The sequence below is a fragment of the Osmerus eperlanus genome, chromosome 4 (assembly GCF_963692335.1).
Source record: "Osmerus eperlanus chromosome 4, fOsmEpe2.1, whole genome shotgun sequence".
In the NCBI taxonomy this organism is placed as follows: Eukaryota; Metazoa; Chordata; class Actinopteri; order Osmeriformes; family Osmeridae; genus Osmerus; species Osmerus eperlanus.
In genome coordinates, this window is record NC_085021.1 from 4,521,807 (window position 1) to 4,542,349 (window position 20,543).

At 40.9% G+C, this 20,543-nt stretch overlaps 1 protein-coding gene and 1 long non-coding RNA gene across 2 annotated transcripts; both read right to left on the reverse strand.

Annotated features, from left to right (window-relative positions):
- Nucleotides 1-7,162: 7,162 nt before the first annotated feature.
- On the reverse strand, nucleotides 7,163-7,798 carry LOC134018203 (uncharacterized). The gene is made up of 3 exons (XR_009929894.1): nucleotides 7,688-7,798; nucleotides 7,517-7,605; nucleotides 7,163-7,412 (listed from the first exon to the last, which is right to left on the reverse strand). It is a non-coding gene; the product is annotated as an uncharacterized LOC134018203 (long non-coding RNA).
- Nucleotides 7,799-18,530: 10,732 nt separating this feature from the next.
- LOC134019510 (C-X-C chemokine receptor type 4-like) lies at nucleotides 18,531-20,062 on the reverse strand (the record flags this gene model as incomplete). Its single annotated transcript, XM_062460470.1, has 3 exons — nucleotides 18,531-19,135; nucleotides 19,294-19,577; nucleotides 19,830-20,062. Coding segments are annotated over 3 exons (1,122 nt in total), but the record flags the coding sequence as incomplete, so codon positions are not given.
- Between the last annotated feature and the right edge of the window lie 481 nt (nucleotides 20,063-20,543).

A 20,543-nucleotide genomic window follows, 5' to 3' on the forward strand; every position in this document is an offset into this window, starting at 1 on the left:
GCACTTTAAAGCAATAAAAGAATGAAAGTCTCAAAACTCTGAATCTAATGGCTAAATCTTGTCAATAGAGTATGGATTAGATGACTTACAGTTGATTTGAGTCAGTGTGACCTGTTTTAGGCTGAAATCTAAGTCAAAGTAAAGTCATGTGAACTAGTACAATGCCAAACATTGTAAATGCTATTCCTGAGCTGAAAATCACTTCAAAGCAATAAAAGAATGAAAGTCTCAAACTCTGAATCTAATGGTTAAATCTTGTCAGTAGAGTATGGATTAGATGATTTACAGTTGATTTGCGTCAGTGTGACCTGTTTTAGGCTGAAATCTAAGTCAAAGTAAAGTCATGTGAACTAGTACAATGCCAAACATTGTAAATGCATTGAAAACGCTATTTAGGAGCTGAAATGCACTTCAAGCAATAAAGAATGAAAGTCTCAAAACTCGGAATCTAATGGCTAAATCTTGTCAGTAGAGTATGGATTAGATGATTTACACTTGATTTGAGTCAGTGTGACCTGTTTTAGGCTGAAATCTAAGTCAAAGTAAAGTCATGTGAACTAGTACAATGCCAAACATTGTAAATGCTATTCCTGAGCTGAAAAGCACTTTAAAGCAATAAAGAATGAAAGTCTCAAAACTCGGAATCTAATGGTTAAATCTTGTCCGTAGAGTATGGATTAGATGATTTACAGTTGATTTGCGTCAGTGTGACCTGTTTTAGGCTGAAATCTAAGTCAAAGTAAAGTCATGTGAACTAGTACAATGCCAAACATTGTAAATGCTATTCCTGAGCTGAAAAGCACTTTAAAGCAATAAAGAATGAAAGTCTCAAAACTCGGAATCTAATGGTTAAATCTTGTCCGTAGAGTATGGATTAGATGATTTACAGTTGATTTGAGTCAGTGTGACCTGTTTTAGGCTGAAATCTAAGTCAAAGTAAAGTCATGTGAACTAGTACAATGCCAAATATTGTAAATGCATTGAAAACGCTATTCAGGAGCTGAAAAGCACTTTAAAGCAATAAAAAATGAAAGTCTCAAAACTCTGAATCTAATGGCTAAATCTTGTCAGTAGACTATGGATTAGATGATTTACAGTTGATTTGCATCAGTGTGACCTGTTTTAGGCTGAAATCTAAGTCAAAGTAAAGTCATGTGAACTAGTACAATGCCAAATATTGTAAATGCATTGAAAACGCTATTCAGGAGCTGAAAAGAACTTTAAAGCAATAAAAAATGAAAGTCTCAAATCTCTGAATCTAATGGCTAAATCTTGTCAGTAGACTATGGATTAGATGATTTACAGTTTATTTGAGTCGGTGTTACCTGTTTTAGGCTGAAATCTAAGTCAAAGTAAAGTCATGTGAACTAGTACAATGCCAAATATTGTAAATGCGTTGAAAACGCTATTCAGGAGCTGAAAAGCACTTTAAAGCAATAAAAGGATGAAAGTCTCAAAACTCGGAATCTAATGGCTAAATCTGGTCAGTAGAGTATGGATTAGATGATTTACAGTTGATTTGCGTCAGTGTGACCTGTTTTAGGCTGAAATCTAAGTCAAAGTAAAGTCATGTGAACTAGTACAATGCCAAACATTGTAAATGCTATTCCTGAGCTGAAAAGCACTTTAAAGCAATAAAGAATGAAAGTCTCAAAACTCGGAATCTAATGGTTAAATCTTGTCAGTAGAGTATGGATTAGATGATTTACAGTTGATTTGAGTCAGTGTGACCTGTTTTAGGCTGAAATCTAAGTCAAAGTAAAGTCATGTGAACTAGTACAATGCCAAATTTTGTAAATGCATTGAAAACGCTATTCAGGAGCTGAAAAGCACTTTAAAGCAATAAAATAATGAAAGTCTCAAAACTCTGAATCTAATGGCTAAATCTGGTCAGTAGAGTATGGATTAGATGATTTACACTTGATTTGAGTCAGTGTGACCTGATTTAGGCTGAAATCTAAGTCAAAGTAAAGTCATGTGAACTAGTACAATGCCAAACATTGTAAATGCTATTCCTGAGCTGAAAAGCACTTCAAAGCAATAAAAGAATGAAAGTCTCAAAACTCTGAATCTAATCGCTAAATCTTGTCAGTAGAGTATGGATTAGATGATTTACAGTTGATTTGCGTCAGTGTGACCTGTTTTAGGCTGAAATCTAAGTCAAAGTAAAGTCATGTGAACTAGTACAATGCCAAATATTGTAAATGCATTGAAAACGCTATTCAGGAGCTGAAAAGCACTTTAAAGCAATAAAAAATGAAAGTCTCAAAACTCTGAATCTAATGGTTAAATCTTGTCAGTAGACTACGGATTAGATGATTTACAGTTTATTTGAGTCGGTGTTACCTGTTTTAGGCTGAAATCTAAGTCAAAGTAAAGTCATGTGAACTAGTACAATGCCAAATATTGTAAATGCGTTGAAAACGCTATTCAGGAGCTGAAAAGCACTTTAAGTGTAGAATGAAATATGATGTCTTCTCATTTCCCCTGCAAGAGGCAGCCCATAGCTGAATCAACGAATACATTTGGCAGACCGGTGTAAAAATTGACCTAATCTCTATGACTTAAACGTCCTTTTAAGTTTTCCCTTCTCATGATATTTTCAGGCATTTAGCCTACTCATATTGCATTCATTCATGAATAAAGAACCCCCTTTGAAGATTATTCTACGACGTTACCGGCAGTAGAAGATGGAATCGCGATTCAAACATTACCATCTGCTAACTGAAAAAATGCCCTCAAAAACGTAAATAAGCTTGACATTTATTTAGTGGAAAATCGCTCATTCATAAAAAGCTCACTGGTAGCGATCATTGTCAGTAACAACGCAAAATGCGATATAGCCCTGTGTGGAGAAGCTGCCCCGGTAAATTCTACTACGGTACAGTACTAGACTACTGTGTTCGTCTTGGTAGCGATTGCGTTGGTTGAATTCGATTTAACGTTCCGTTGTAAGGTTTAGGCTGAAATTAATTATTTTCATGAACAGATTGACAAAGTTTAGGCTGTGGCAATGAAGTTCAGGTTAGTGGTCAGAGACTTTTGATTTAAGTAAGGGGAGTGCCGAACATGTTCTGTCACCGTTTGATTTCCTAAACAGCTGTGTACTGTAGATGTTTTTATAGTGTGTCTCGCGTAGGCTACAGCGTTGCAGTGATACACTGGATTGAAACCACAGGTAATGATAATTTCACCCACAAATCGTTTACTTGTAATCTAATGTCATAATAAATCCTACAACGAAAATGTATATGTGAGGAATGTTTATTTTAACGATTGAAAACAGATACATCATAGACCACTGTAGTATGTGTTGCCCGGGCAACAGAGGCTAATGTCATGATGCTAATATTTCAGTGAAATAGTAGACTACCGTTTCCGAAAGTAGATGTAGGCTTACTTCCTTAATAATATCAGCTAATATTGTACATTACACATCACAATTGTGTGTCATATCACAATGTAAAATGAGTAAAATGTTATCACCCTGGCCTCTTTGCTTGTGGCGTTCCTGCAGCTGCCTTGCAGTAAAGCTATAGTTAACCTAGCTATCCCCCAAGTTAACAGATGCGAAACGAATGTTCTGCTACAGGTAGTCACGCGTGTTTTCGTGACGTTAGTGACGTAGTGACGTTAGTAACGTCAGTGACTGTGGCTAGCAAATTAGCCACCGTTAGCTTCACTTTTCGCCACAAAAACTTAACTTAAGCCCAAACCATGCCACGGAACGTAAATTCCAATAGAAGCAACGCAATCGCTACCAAGACGAACCTTTTGACACCGCCGTTGTGTATGTAGGCCAAATATTGACTGAGTTTTAGGGGGGCGAAAATAAATAATAATAAATAAATATATATGTGAGAGAATTGGGCAGACCGGTGTAAAAATTGACCTAATCTCTATGACTTAAACGTCATTTTAAGTTTTTCCCTTCTCATGATATTTTCAGGCATTTAACCTACTCATTGCATTCATTCATTAATAAAGAACCCCCTTTGAATATTATTCTACGACGTTGCCCGGCAGTAGAAGATGGAATCGCGATTCAAACAGTACCATCTGCTAACGGAAAATATGCCCCCCAAAACGTAAATAAGCTTGACATTTATTTAGTGGAAAATCGCTCATTCATAAAAAGCTCACTGGTAGCGATCATTGTCAGTAACAACGCAAAATGCGATATAGCCCTGTGTGGAGAAGCTGCCCCGATAAATTGTACTACTACGGCACAGTACTAGACTACTGCTGTGTTCGTCTTGGTAGCGATTGCGTTGGTTGAATTGGATTTAACGTTCCGTTGTACGGTTTAAGCTGAAATTAATTATTTTCATGAACAGATTGACAACGTTTAGGCTGTGGCAATGAAGTTCAGGTTAGTAGTTAGATAGACTTTTGATTTAAGTAAGGGGAGTGCCGAACATGTTCTGTCGCCGTTTGACTTCCTACAGTTGTGTAAGCTAGATGTTTTTGTAGTGTGTCTCACGTAAGCTACAGCGTTGCAGTGAGCTACACTGGTTTGAAACCACAGGTAATGGTAATTTCACCAACAAATCGTTTACTAATGTCAGAATAAACCCTACAACGAAAATGTATATGTGAGGAATGTTTATTTTAACGATTGAAAACAGATAATGCTACATCATAGACCACTGTAGTATGTGTTGCCCGGGCAACACAGGCTAATGTCATGATGCTAATACTTCAGTGAAATAGTAGACTACTGTTTCCGAAAGTAGATGTACTTCCTTAATAATATCAGCTTATATTGTACATTACACATCACAATTGTGTGTCATATCACAAAGTAAAATTATTAAATAGTTATCACCTGGCCTCTTTGCTTGTGGCGTTTCTGCAGCTGCCTTGCAGTAAAGCTATAGTTAGCCTAGCTATCTCCCAGAAGTTAACGAGCTGCTAAACTAATATTCTGCTAGAGGTAGTCACGCGAGTTTTCGTGACGTTAGTGACGTAAGTAGCGTCATTGACTGTGGTTAGCATGTTAGCCACCGTTAGCTTCACTTTTCGACACAAAAACGTAATTTCTACTTAAACCGTGCAACGGAACGTAAATCCCAATACAAGCAACTCAATCGCTACCAAGACGAAACTTTTGACACCTACGTTGTCTATGTAGGCCAAATATTGACTGAGTTTTAGGGGGGCAAAAAGAAATAAAAATAATAATAATATATATGTGAGAGAACAAAGGTTGTGCTCTCGCCGAAGGCTTGAGCACACCCAATAATAATAACTAGAGAGGGTACAATTTCTGGGGAAATTGTAGGGTGTGCTTGCTTGCGTCGGTTGCACAGGGGTCCGTTTTTTAATGACAGTTTTACAACTGATATTTCCTACAATTTCTGGGGAAATTGTAGGGTGTGCTTGCTTGCGTCGGTTGCACAGGGGTCCGTTTTTTAATGACAGTTTTACAACTGATATTTCTGTATATTTTATATAAAAATGCATAGGGCCTACTTATTATTTATAAAGATGACATAGATTTAAAAGCATCTTTTTTTTGCTGCTCATTTAGCCTACAACTCAAAATACGAGTGAAGTGTAGAATGAAATATGATATCTTCTCATTTCCCCTGCAAGAGGCAGCCTCATAGCTGAATCAAAACGAATACATTTGGCAGACCAGTGTAAAAATTGACCTAATCTCTATGACTTAAACGTCCTTTTAAGTTTTCCCTTCTTGTGATATTTTCAGGCATTTAGCCTAGCTACTCATATTGCATTCATTCATTAACCCCTTTGAAGATTATTCTACGACGTTACCGGCAGTAGAAGATGGAATCGCGATTCAAACAGTACCATCTAACTGAAAATATGCCCCCAAAAACGTAAATAAGATTGACATTTATTTAGTGGAAAATCGCTCATTCATAAAAAGCTCACTGGTAGCAACCATTGTCAGTAACAACGCAAAATGCGATATAGCCCTGTGTGGAGAAGCTTCCCCGGTAAATTGTACTACTACGGTACAGTACTAGTAGACTACTGCTGTGTTCGTCTTGGTAGCGATTGCGTTGGTTGAATTGGATTTAACGTTCCGTTGTATGGTTTAGGCTGAAATTAATTATTTCCATGAACAGATTGACAACGTTTAGGCTGTGGCAATGAAGTTCAGGTTAGTAGTTAGATAGACTTTTGATTTAAGTAAGGAGAGTGCCGAACATCTTCTGTCGCCGTTTGACTTCCTAAACAGCTGTGTACTGTAGATGTTTTTGTAGTGTGTCTCGCGTACAGTAAGCTACAGCGTTGCAGTTAGCTACACTGGTTTGAAACCACAGGTAATGGTAATTTCACCAACAAATCGTTTACTAATGTCAGAATAAATCCTACAACGAAAATGTATATGTGAGGAATGTGTATTTTAACGATTGAAAACAGATACATCATAGACCACTGTAGTATGTGTTGCCCGGGCAACACAGGCTATAATGTCATGATGCTAATACTTCAGTGAAATAGTAGACTACTGTTTCCGAAAGTAGATGTACTTCCTTAATAATATCAGCTAATATTGTACATTACATTTCACAATTGTGTTTCACATCACAAAGTAAAATGAGTAAATAGTTATCACCCTGGCCTCTTTGCTTGTGGCGTTTCTGCAGCTGCCTTGCAGTAAAGCTATAGTTAGCCTAGCTATCCCCCAAGTTAACAGATGCGAAACGAATGTTCTGCTACAGCAATGGAGGGCCCAAGCAGTCCAGAGCAGGACATGGCCTCCATGGCACTTTTGCAACAAGCAGGTCACAACGAGCTATTGCACTCATGTGACATACCCAGTTCGTTTGAAATATCTGTTTCTGCTCAGAAAAAGCTATCATGAATAAAAAAATAAATAAAAAGTGGCTGTGACCTGTAGCACCACCTACGGTCGAATATGGGTCCTTTGTGGTATGGGAGTTACACTTGGCCTGTACTTATAACGTGCAGTAACTTTATTCGCTTCTTGGCTTTGGTCAAATATATTGTTCGATACACCAAGGTGATTCCAAATTAGATTTGCTGTAACTGACAAACAATTTTAAAAATCCATCAGATAACTTTTGTGAGGCCAAAATGTATTTATATAACAAACACAAAACGACAAATGTTAGACTGACAATCTTGAAAAATAGTAATCACATAGTCTTAGTCTGATAAACAAGTCAATTCAAGAAGTGGTGAGTGGAACATGTTCTTTCATGGCAGCAGTGATTGAGAATATACAATTAGCAAAGTTACATAGTGTATCATTTTGGCCATCATGCAACAGCTGTATAGTAGCTTATATGATCTGTTTCTTTGTACTGCGCTGTTCTCAGGTCTTGAGTAGGATATCGTCAACACAAAGCTGTGTAGTTGCACTCTGTAGTAATCTTTCATGTAGAGCTTAGGCAATGATGTGGTCTCCTGTTCTGAAGTAATGGAAAAATCATTGAGGCATCAAATGTATATTCAGTATATTTGTTGCTAATACATATTATGTTTAAGTTTGAAATAACTCTGTCAACAAACTTACTGCATCCTGTAGAGTGTTTTGAACAATCTTTGCAGGGTTTCTTTCCAAAAGGTTCCATTAGGTGATACTATACTATAAATGATATAAAGCTGTAGGTTATAAAATAGAATAATCAATCAATAATGTACTATAGCAGTATTTGACTTCGCCTTTGGGCTGTTGCATACTCACCATGTATTCCCTTCTTCTGACTGCATTTCATCTTCGGTTTCTGTTGACAGGTAGGCTCAGGCTTCATAGCCGCTGTTATGTTTTTTACATGTAAGTGTTCATGTGCTCTGTAATGTATGAGTGAAGGTTTCATACGTGATTTTAATTTAACCCTCGTGCTGCCTTCGGGTCACATGACCCAAAGGTTCATAACGAACCATCGTTGTGTTTACCCAATTTTACCCAATACAAAAACAAATTAAAATAATTTTCTTTTAACCTTCGCAATGTGGGGGGTCTGAGACAGCCTAGCTGTTAAAAGAAAATGCTTCACTTTGTCTTTGTATGCGCAAAATTTGTCGCAATACGACGGTGGGTCACAATGACTGATGGGTCAGAATGACCCGAAGAGAACACAAGGGTTAAGGACTGCTGCAATTGCTGGTCTGTTGGGGTCTTCGCTGAGTCATCTGTGATGTGGACAGCTAAATGCCTGTGTGGAATGAGTGGTGGTGCCGCTGGTTATTCTGTGAGGTGGTGACTCTCATCTAACTTGTTTAGAATAAAACTGACATGAATTCAAATACCTTACCTCTCTTGTTTTTTTTAACCGGTAACATTCTGCTGTGGTGAATAACAACAAATTAGCCACTGACCTATTGCCTTACCTTTAGCTCATCCTATATTTGATATTCAGCACTTTCTAGTAGCCTACAGATATTGCAACTGGCTCCCCACATGTCCTTAGTAATAGCTTTCTTGTTGGCGTACTATATTTTCTAACCCGGGCCACTGTCATTCGTGGCGAAGGTATGGTGAAGATACGGGACAAGCCACAGGCACGGCTGTTCAGTCTGTCGTCAACGTGGGCGTCACAGCCTTCAACATGGACAACCTGGGCATGAAGGGCATATTGAAGAGCACCGGGAAGACCACCGCCAAGGCTGTGGTCAAAGACCACAACCCGACAACCGAAGAACCGACAGAGAAGGGGTCTGGGGAGAAAGGGAAGTAAGGGGTGTAGGCAAAATGTTTTGCTGTGGTCACGTGTTCTGTTTTCTTTTGCAAAATTAGCAGAAAGAGGGTTTTACTTTAAGGTGTTTTTTTATTATTATTATTAAATACTACATTTAGATATCTGATTGATTAACTGCCGACTTCTTGTATCTTAAAATGTATATATTTTGATATTGTATGTGATTCACAATGTATTTTATCCAAGTATTTCCCAGCCTGTGCACTATTAACTTTTAAACCACTCAATTAGATTAGTATTATTCATGCCATTTGTTCATATTGCAAAGATAACCCCAACCTCCATTTAAATACCATGAAGTAAATGTAGGATTAGGCTATGTGTACATTATTGAATACACATACTGATATTTCTGTTTATTGTCCCTTGGTTCAAATAAAAAGGTGAAACCGGTAGAGTATTCATTCCTAATGCGTCATTTAGACCCATGTGCAACGCATATCACATATCTCAACTATTGCTATCGGATAACTTAACAATAAAAAACAATTGTCCCACGTGTCGATTATGTGAGGAAAAGTAGTCCTAATGTATGTAAATTATACTGGGCCATTGCGTTGCGGTCACACCTCTTCCTACAGCAAATCGGATACGGCGGTTTCCATGGGATACCAGAGGAACAAACTTTTCATCTAATTAGTGCAACCAGAGCCCGTCTACGGAGAGCCTGTCCACTCCCTATTAATGCACCCCCTGCTAACCCTGACTAAGAAAGTGTTACATGCCTGAAACTTACTGTGCTTACTCATACTAGTGCCCTCAGTGTGCAGTAAGAATCATTTGATGCTGGGATATACAGAACAGACAATAGAGGGGGGTGCATTTCACGACAGGCTTGTTGTATTCCTTCTTGCCATGAAATGCACCCCCTGCTAACTGACGTGTATAGCTAGTTGCAAGCGTGCACGAGTCTCGGAGCTAGGAAAAAGGCGAGCCACTGTTCTGCGCAAGACTGGACGAGCCGGAACTGGAACGATGGCGCGGTCCATTTCGCGCTCTCGCTTGCCTCACTGCGCCACTGAGCACTTTTCATAGAAATGAATGGGGACGCCATCTTGGAAGAAAAAACAAGCTGTGTCTACTAAATATAAGTCTATGGTCTGAGCCTGACACGGAGCAGGCTAGTTCTTTCTTTTTTCTTTGTCACAACCTTTTATCTTTTTTTTTATTATTGCATAAAGGCAGAAATACAGTCAATTACAGAGTATACAAACAGACAAGAATGCAAGGGGGTACAGCACAGAACAAATCATACAAAGACCTTATAAAGAGTACAGACAGCTTTCTCATTAAAGGAATACAATATAGTTTGAATGTATAATTCTAATCATTTGTAAAAGATAAAAAAGAGAGGTTTTCTATTAGGTAGTTGTATTTGGTAGTGTGGTAGTTGTGAATGTTGGTGTGGTAGTTGTGGCTTCAGGTATACTAGTAGTATTGGTTGGTGTGGTAGTAATAATAATAATAATAAGACTTTATTCATATAGCACATATCACACAAGAATTGCAGTTCAAGGTGCTTTACATAAATCAATAATACAAGTAATAAAAATAATTAAAGTAGTACTATTTGTTAGAGTGGTAGTTGTGCTTGTTGGTTTGGTAGTTGTATTTGTTGGTGTGGTAGTTGTGAATGTTGGCGTGGTCGTTGTAGTTGTTGGTTTGGTCGTTGTAGGTGTGGTAGTTGTAGGTGTTTGTCTGGTAGTTGTAGGTGTTGGTGTGGTAAATGTTGGTTTGGTAGTTGTAGGTGTGGTAGTTGTAGGTGTTGGTGTGGTAGTTGTTGGTGTTGATGTGGTAGTTGTAGGTGTTTGTGTGGTAGTTGTAGGTGTTGGTGTGGTAGTTGTTGGTGTTGATGTGGTAGTTGATGTGGTAGTTGTAGGTGTTGGTGTGGTAGTTGTGGGTGTTGATGTGGTAGTTGTAGGTGTTGGCGTGGTAGTTGTAGGTGTTGGTGTGGTACTTGTGGCATCAGGTATAGTAGTTGTGTGTTGTTAAAATGTGTGTCGTAGTTGTGGGTGTTGGTGTGGTAGTTGTGGGTGTGGTAGTTGTGGGTGTGGTAGTTGTTGGTGTGGTAGTTGTGGGTGTTGGTGTGGTAGTTGTGGGTGTTGGTGTGGTAGGTGTTGTAGTTGTAGGTGTTGGTGTGGTAGTTGTTGGTGTGGTAGTTGTAGGTGTGGTAGTTGTGGGTGTTGGTGTGGTAGTTGTGGGTGTTGGTGTGGTAGTTGTAGGTGTGGTAGGTGTTGGTGTGGTAGTTGTGGGTGTTGGTGTGGTAGTTGTAGGTGTTTGTGTGGTAGTTGTGGGTGTTGGTGTGGTATATAGGTTTCCAACGGTGACAATCACACAACGCAGCTCAGAGTGATATTTGGGGCTGTAAAAAGAATATTTAATTAACAAATTTGTTAGATGGTAAATCTTTTCAAATTTGGTACTTAAAATGATAGATCACGGATTATAAAACAACTGAACTGATAGAGAACCACTTGATTTATCAAAATGAAGACTGACCCGACATCCTGTGCCTGGGAGACGAAGCAGATAGGATGGTCCTGTCTGTCATCATCTGCTGGTGTCCATCTTATCCTGAACTGTCCAGGTGCAGTCGTGGTCTTTGTAAAATTGCGCGGACCACTGACCAGAAGCTCAGAAACACAACACGGTCCCATAAGTATTCTTCTACACTTCGGATATGTAGGATCATTCCTAGATAGGCAGACTGTTTGATGTTAAGTACACACTGCCTCCTAGTGGTGAATACATGAGTTAGTGTATTTTCCTCACGTAGAAAGATTGGCCTCTGCCCTGACTGAGATCTCCAGTGTGTTGTTGACAGCGATGTAGAAGTGGGTTCCGTAGGCCGGCGTCGGGGACAGGAACCTGGGGAGATATTCCCCCTCTGCACAGGAGGGCACTTCATCCCCAACTGGAGGACAAGGCAGCCATGAATACCGAGATGTACTTCTGTCTTTCACATGCTACATAGTTGTATACGTTGATAAATGGAACAACCAACCCACACACACTCGACGGTTGGACACTTTGCTAATTACGCCCCCCCCCCACACACACACACACACTCCCCCACCTTGCCTGTCATAGACAAACGTGTAGCCTACACACTGTGGATAATATCTACCTGTGACTGCAAACTGTACGGGCAACTTGCTGAGAGGGCTGGAGGGATTTCGGTTGGACAGCGAGCCATCCTTGTAGGTCAGGGTTACGCAGTGGGGAAGTCCTCCATCATAAGCTGCACCGCGTACGTGTTTCCAACTGAGTTGGAAGTGTTCAAGTAAGATAGCGTGCATGGTGACTGAAGGGTACAAACAATAACATCGATTAACATTTAGATTGATTGTGAAACAGGCTGTTTCATATGGGAGATATACACTTGAAATATCACTTTCAGTGTAAAAATGCTTTGGTACAGGTAGTGAACAATCAGCACACAGGCATGGGACTTTACTGAGCAAATACTATGAACATTTACAAATATAAATGCAGTTGTGTAAAGTGTTGTTTCTCAGTTTCATTCAACACTTACCCAAGTATAAAAGGTAGGTTGGTGTCAACATTTCTTATCATGACTTCTTCCCACTGGCACCATTCTCCACTGCTACTGTCCAGGTTATACAGAGCATTGCTGCTAATACTGCCACAATTTCCACTCTGACATGTCCATCTGTCAGCCAAGGCTGAATTGGGACACTCTAGGTTAATGGCCAACTTGAAGTGAATGTCCACCTACAATCATTAAGGAGATGTAAAGTCTAACCCACAATTCTATACTGTAGTTTCTAAGATGGTCGAACTCATGAAAAGTGAAACACACTTACAGTAAAATCCTAAAAACATTCTAGTTTGGCTTTCAATCAATTAGAGGGCGATAGATAATAGGGGTGGGAATCTTTTGGTACATCCAAGATTCGATTAAAATCGATTTGGGGTCACGATTCGAGGTATATTCGAATAAATAAAAAAAATCATAAAAATAAAAACGATTTTTAAAATTTGTGAATCGATATGAATCGCTAGAAGACTGAATTGCGATTCAAATGTGAATCGTTTTTTCCCCCCCACCCCTAATAGATAACATACTGAAAAAGTTGAGTACAGTGTAACTATCCAGCACAGATGAATCATTTATAACATATAACAAATACGACATACTTTCACAACAGTAGCAGGCTCAATGCTAATAATGGGCTTGATTTGTAATCTTACATCTATTCATCAAATAGGCAGTGAAATCCCAGACTGTGCGTGAAATAAATGCCAACCAGTTACCAGTATCTTCCATTCAAAAACATTAGTCTTTATCTTTGCTACTTTGCAGAAGGCAGATATCCACACTCCCCTGTCAGAACACTTTCTACTTTGTGGTCTTACTGTGTAGGATCCGTCTGAGTTGACTCCTTTGGGGTTAAAGGTCATGGTCCCTCCGTTGAAGTTGGAGGCTGAGGATCCAGAGAGCAGCAGTAACAGTGGCAGCAGGATGGTAGAGCCAGACATGGTGCCTACTGTATGTGAGCACCTCGGACTGCAGCATCTGCTTTTAAACAAAAACGTTTCAGGGAAATACTGAATATGTGATGGGAGAATGAGGAAGGAAAGACACGTTGGAATGGAGATCAACTTGTTTGTGGAACAGGGGGCGACATGGGCAATAAATAATAATTAGAATGGTGACATTCCTGCGATCAGTTTCTATTGCTCATTTGAAAGGCACGTAAATGATAGCCAGTTGAGGTGGCTCGGGCATCTGATAAGGATGCCTCCTGGACGCCTCCCTGGTGAGGTGTTCTGGGCACGTCCCACTGGGAAGAGGCCCCGGGAAAGACCCAGGACACGCTGGAGGGACTATGTCTCTCGGCTGGCCTGGGAACGCCTCGGGGTCCCCCAAGAAGAGCTGGTGGAAGTGGCCGGGGAGAGGTAAGTCTGGGCCTCCCTGCTTAGGTTGCTGCCCCCGCGACCGACCCCCGGAAAAGCGGCAGATGATGGATGGATGGGTAAATGATAGCCTATAATGTCACTGTGTGGGAGTATTCACCTTGTATATACTGTGAATACATCGTTTTACATAGTTGATACATAGTTGAATTTTGTACTGTTTTGTGCGAAATCATTAAGAAATAATATAAAACCAGTCTGTGGCACACCACCAAGGTGAATTGGTTTAGTCTTGACCCTTGGATGACAGTGTTGGGGGATGGGCATGGGCGGCATATACTGTATGTGTGGTGTCCTGGGGAAACCCTTCACCTGGTGAAAATTTGACTTTCTGGGTGGTATACATCTTTGGAAACTACAAACTCCCCTGAATACAAATCTGACACATCACTTATTGCATCTGTCAAATACTGCTGCACAACCTTCTTTTTTATACTCGTTACAACATCTGCCCTGTTGTGCTCGACTTCATAACAGCCACCACTGATGAAGTGTTGCTCAATGTCCTGCACATCCAAAATGTCAGTGCAAGAGCCTTCACTGTCCAAGTAAACTCTTAAAATGGAATTTGGAATGGTCAAGCTGTGCTCCCCCTTGTCAGTGCAAAGCACCAACTCTCCACTAAGCTTTGAGACATAACTCCCACCCCTGCGCAGAATCTTGCATTTCTCACATCTATGGTAAGGAACTTTTATATCAAAAGTCAACTGCTGTGTATAACACTTCGGACACTGCCGCTTTGCTTCAATATGAGCCCCTTCGACATCACTGAAGAATTTAGTCACATTCTCACGTGCACTTCCCTCTCCATCTTCCTTGGCTACAACTCCACTGATGTCATCCATTTTGTCAATTGCACTAGCTCTCGTGGTAGTCAGAAAGACGGATCCCAAAAACTGCTGTGTCGACAGATTAGTGAATTTATAGGACAAGCCCTCCTGCACAGACAAAATTTGACTGTCCCACAATTTAAGCGCAATGCTTCCTGTGGCATCACCTACTTCACCTCGGCTTGAGAGTTGCGTACAGAAACCATTTCTGTGCCAATCTTCAAGGAGATGACCTTGGCCTCCAACACACCAACCTAAAACATAAAGGGCCGGTTTCGGAGACAAGGCTTAAGCCTAGTCCCAGACTAAAATGCTGTTTGAGCTGGCTTAACTGAAATTCACTTGCACAGACGTAGCTTAAAATAGTCGTGGATTAAGCCTGTTCTGGATTAAACAAAGCCGATTGCAAAATTGAGCATTAGAGCTACTCCAGGACTAAATTGGACTGAATTGAAGCTTAAACTAATCTGCCAAGGAGGCAGGTTTAACTCCCGCTTAGTAGGCTAGGCTACTGTTTGTGAAACTGAGCTTGGATTGTTTGGGAGCATGGACTATTTGGAATATCTAAATGAGGACCAACATGCACGACAAAGGCCAGCCAGACGAATACTGCTGGATAGGAGTGATCCATTGAATCAGTTTGATGAAATAACTTTTCGAGACCGCTTTCGTATGCACAAGGAAAATGCATTGGAGATAATTACTTTGCTTGAGCCTAGACTTTCCTCTCTGTCTCAAAGAGGAAGGCCTGTGTCCAATCAACTGCAAGTTCTGATCACTTTGAGGTTCTTGGCATGTGGAATCTTTCATCGTGAAACTGGTGATTTGTGTGGTGTCAGTGAACCAACTGTATGTAGAATAGTTCACAAAGTCTGCAGTGCCATTTGTGAACTGAGGAGTCTTTACATCAAGTTCCCTGATGCTGCTCGGCAAGCCAACTATAAAGTGCAATTCTATGAATATGGGCACTTCCCAGGAGTGATTGGCTGTATAGACGGATGTCATGTTCCCATCAAGTGTCCATCAACTCCTGATGCAGAGGAATACAGGAATCGTAAGAACTGTTTTTCAATCAATGTTCAGGGTGTATGCACTCCTAATTTGGAGTTTTCAAACATTGTTGCCCGTTGGAAAGGTGCAACCCATGATTCAAGGATTTTTCTCAACTCTTCATTGTGTGCACAATTTGAGAGAGGACAACATAGTAGACTACTACTTGGTGATAGTGGATATGGTCAGAGTAACTATTTATTCACACCACATCTAAATCCCACAACAGCTGAGCAGCAAAGGTACAACAGAGCTCATATCCGTACTAGAGGGATGATCGAGCGTATGTTTGGAGTATGGAAAACTCGATTCCAGTGCTTACGAAATACGCTTTGTTTCAAGCCAAGAAGATGCTGCAAAGTGATCATTGCTACAGCTGTGCTGCACAACTACCTGAAGCAGCATGGCTGTCCTGATCTGCCAATGGAAGATCAGGATGATGCAGATGTGCCCATGGTGGCAGAGGCAGCCAATGACCAGCGAGGACTTGCACACAGAGCTGCTTTCACAGTGCAGCACTTCAGCATTTAAATATGGAATGTATTCATTATGGTATAGTTTTGCTTGCATACTGTTTCTGTACAAAATTACAATAATGTAGCAAAATTAAACGAGTGAACCAAGGCTGGTTAAAATGTAGTTTGTGATGATTAATACTCACTCACACGCCAAATGACAATACATTTATTTTTATTTTTCACAATTCCTCATATTCACCATGGCTACTGGTATGCAGAATTCTTTTTTGGAGCATAGCCCTCTCTCCCAATTTCATATCCAGTTCAACCTCTAGAATTCTCATTTTCATTTCATGTTCTTCTTTTAAATATTCAATTTTACGCTCATGAAATTCTCTGGCTAACTTTTCATGCATTGTTATCTTTTTTGGTCTCTGTTGGATGGTAGCAGCTTCATCTCCCAGGGGTGCCATAGCAGATGAGGAGGGTTCAGGCTCGTTGTGAACTGGCTCTTGATTGGTTTCCTCTGGAAAAAAATACCACTGTTCCAAACTCAAATCAACTAATATGGCCCTGTAACCAATTTACTTCCTAAGGTATATTTACCATTTGTGCTCAGTTCTCCATGTTCACTGTCCAAATGGTCATTGTCTGGTATACCATCCAGAGGTTGCTGGTGCTCTATTATACCAGACAGCAAGTCACCCAATTCATCACATGTGTCCTTTATTGGTGGTCCACCACCTGTAATAAATCGCTCTCTTCAGCTTGCTGCATTCTCTTTTTTTAATCCCAGTTTAATGTTCTTCCATAGAAGGCAGATATCATTCATTAGTTTTCTTTTTTGATGTCACAAAAATAGTAATATGGGAAATCTGAAATACTGGTACTGATAAGGCATAATAAAAATAAGATCCTGATAATTTAGGTCATGGTGGAGAAATGATTTTATTTTATATTTCTTTCCCCCTCACATATAGGTATGGATTTTCCTTTGTGCAACATATCTTACTCTACCACCATGTTTAACATGCATATGCCCCTTTAAAATACGTTACTATCCTTTTAAACAGGATATTCATTCAATGTGAATGCTACAAGCAGCAGGAGTATTGTATTTGGGTAGGCCATAAATAAGCAGGGTATAGGCAACAGGAAACAAACACATATTTTTGTGCCTAATAATGAAGATTAACTCACCTGCAGTTGTTGTACTGTTCTTGTGGTGACATCTTCATTTGCATTGAATTCATTGCCAATTGCAGACCAAGCACTTCTTTTCTTCTGTTCAATAGCAGCAGTATGGATTTTGCTTTCAATGACTGGATGACTGGACTCCATAGTCTCAGACTAACTAAGCCAAATTTATGCCATGTTCATGCAAGCCACTTAAATAGCCAGGATTAAATAGTCTGATTTAGGCCTACTCCAGTCTTGATTTAAGCCCTGTCTCCGAAACCGGCCCAAAATCATTTAGCAAGCATTCAGTAACCAAACATGCTTGTTTCAGACTTAAAAAATGCACACCCTTAAGCCCTTACACCTGTCACATACAAGAACGAGCATGCCTCAAGTGAAGCATTGCTAAAATAAACCTGCTTACAATGGAGGTGAATAGAAATCCTTCAATGCAATGCCACCCACTGTAGTATGGAGTCCACAACTTTAAATACTCCACTTTCCTATTAACCCTTGTGCTACCTTAGGGTCGTTTTGACCCATAGGTATGTTTTACTAACTTTTCATGCTAAAAAAACAAATTGAAACATTTTCTCTATCCTTTGTGTGGTATCGGGGTCGTTTTGACCACAGCTATTTTGTGCTAACTTTTCATGCTAAAAAACAAAGTGAAACATTTTCTCTATCCTTCGCGAGGTATCGGGGTCATCTTGACCACAGCTATGTTGTGCTAACTTTTCATGCTAAAAAAACAAAGTGAAACATTTTCTCTATCCTTCGCGCGGTTTTTGTCTGTTCCCACACTGTACTCCTCTAGGAGCATTGTGTGGGGGTTGCCTTTTTCTCTCCTCCTCTCTCCTCATGTTATGCTGTAACTTTCTAGTTGGCGCTAGAAAGCCACTAGTCTGAAACCTAGTTTCATTCTCAATATAATGTTTCAGTGCTTTTGACATGCGTTTGTTTAGAACCATCATGAGTCAAAGTTGAGTCATAGTTGGTGTGTGTGATGATGATGATGACAGTGATATAGACACATCCAAGACTACCAGCACTAACTGGGATGGAGGGAGGGGTGAACACCTCCAAAATAATTGAAACTAACACACACACAACCACACACACACATACTGACAACTCTGAGAGACAGGAAGAGTAAGACAAAAAGTGAGAACATTTCATTTCGAAATTGTATTGTATATAAACAAACTTAAAAACAACAACATCAGTGACCCACAAACCCTATTTACAGAAACGTTTATCTTTCAGACAAGGGACAAAGTCATGGATCAGCAGACTACCCTCTTCCCATATATAGGACAAAGCATTTACACCCTCATCCAACCCACACCTACATCCACACCCATATTCTGTTATCTGGAGTGTAGACTAAATGACTCAGACTCTGTGGTAGTAGAGGTTCCTGGGCGTCTAGGAGGTGGACTCGTCATACTGGAGACAAGGCGACCGAGTGTTGAGTCCTCCCGTCTGGCGGACCTCTTGAAGTCCGCCCCCAGAAAGGCATACAGCAGCGGGTTTAGACAGCAGTGGGCAAATGCCATGGGTTCAGCCACCGCCAGCCACACACTCAGCACCACCTCCAGACTGCAGCCCCTGGGAAGGACCTGTAGGCGCATGAGGGCATCCACAGTGATGCCAGCACCATACGGGAGCCAACACAGGAAGAAGCAGAGGATCAACGCCACAGTGGTCCTGACAGCTCTGCGCTTCTGTCTCTGCCCCTGCAGAAGGCCGCTGCGGGTCAGCCTGGACACGATGACACAGTAACACGCCAGCAAAACTAGGCCCGGTACCAGCAAGCCCACCAACACCAGCTGCAGGTGGAACACTGACACCCAGAGAGGAGCGTTGTCGGCTGGGTATAAGCGCTGGCGCACAATCGTCCCATCTCCTGCTTCCCGAGTCCTGGCAAACACTATGTCTGACACTGCCAAGAGAGCCGCAGGCGACCAGGCTCCTGGAAAGGAGAGGGGGTGAGGGGAGACAAAGAGGAGATTTGGTGGTTAGATCAGGAGATGGAGAATACAAGTGAAGATGTACCTCTGTACATACATCTGAGGCATGGGCACGTTGTGAGATAGAGAGATAAGGGATGAGGCTAGAGACGTAGCTCACCTACAAACACCAGTCTCCGTGCCAGTAGCTGTCTCGTGCGTGAGGTGTGCGCGTCTGTTGCTTTGACCACGGCTAGGTAGCGGTCCAGACTGACGAAGGCCAGGATGAGCACCCTCCCATACAGGTTCACCGTGTAGATGACGTGCACGGCCACACAGGTGCCTAATCCGAAACGCCAGTCCGTCAGTGCGGCATCCGCTGCCCAGAACGGGAGCGTCAGCACAAAGAGAAGATCGGCAGCAGAGAGGTGCAGCCGGTAGCGGTCTGTCAGACTCAATTTTGACCTGGGGACAATCAGATGAAACCACTCTGTGTGTCATCTTCTACATCAGAATCAGAATGTGTTTTATCCGCCATGTAATGTGTTGTAACACAAACAAGGAATTTACTGTGACAGGAAGGTGCATACAATAAACGAATGTACGGATCTTTCGTTCTTTCTTTTTCAAAAGATTAAAATGTACAAAGTGACTAACTAAACTGACTAAAGGACTAAACTAATATAACATCTTTGTCATCGTCTTCTTTATTCTCACCTGCGCTTGCAGCCAAGCACCATCAACACCAGGCCGTTCCCAGTGATGCCCAGGACAAAGATGAAGCCGTAGACCACAGGGAGGAACACTCTCTGGAGGTCAGGGGTTATAACTTGATCCAGGTCACACGGATCCTCCAGGGCCAGCCCCAAGTCGCCAGAACCAGTGTCGTTTATGTCATAGTCAAACACAATATGCTGTAGGGAGGAAGAGAGAGACAGAGCAACAGATAGGAGGGGCAACAGTCATGAGATACATAGAAAGACACTAGTAGATGAAGTGAGAGAGAATAAGCAGTTTCACAAGCCACCATAACTTGCCTTGGTAAAAAAGGATGACATGATGACTGTTCAAAACTGAAAAGATTCTTGACCAAACATATATATATATATATTTTTTTTAAGTTGCACAATACTCTTTCTATTTGCTGAGACCAACTTTCCAGACTATAATGATCCTTTATACTTTTTATAAATATCCTTTATCTAAAGATAGATTTCAAAGACCCCAAAGAACTAGACAGGCCTGCCACATTGTGACTGTGGGACCTTCCATTGGGGAGCAGTTGTAAAATGCCCTTCAATGTACACCTACAAATCATAGATACGTAAATACAACAACAAAGCTGAAATATAGCTGCAAGCAGCGATGCGGGTTCCTCCGCAAAATGGCAAAATATTATAAACATGTACACTGTAGAAGATCGAGACTTGG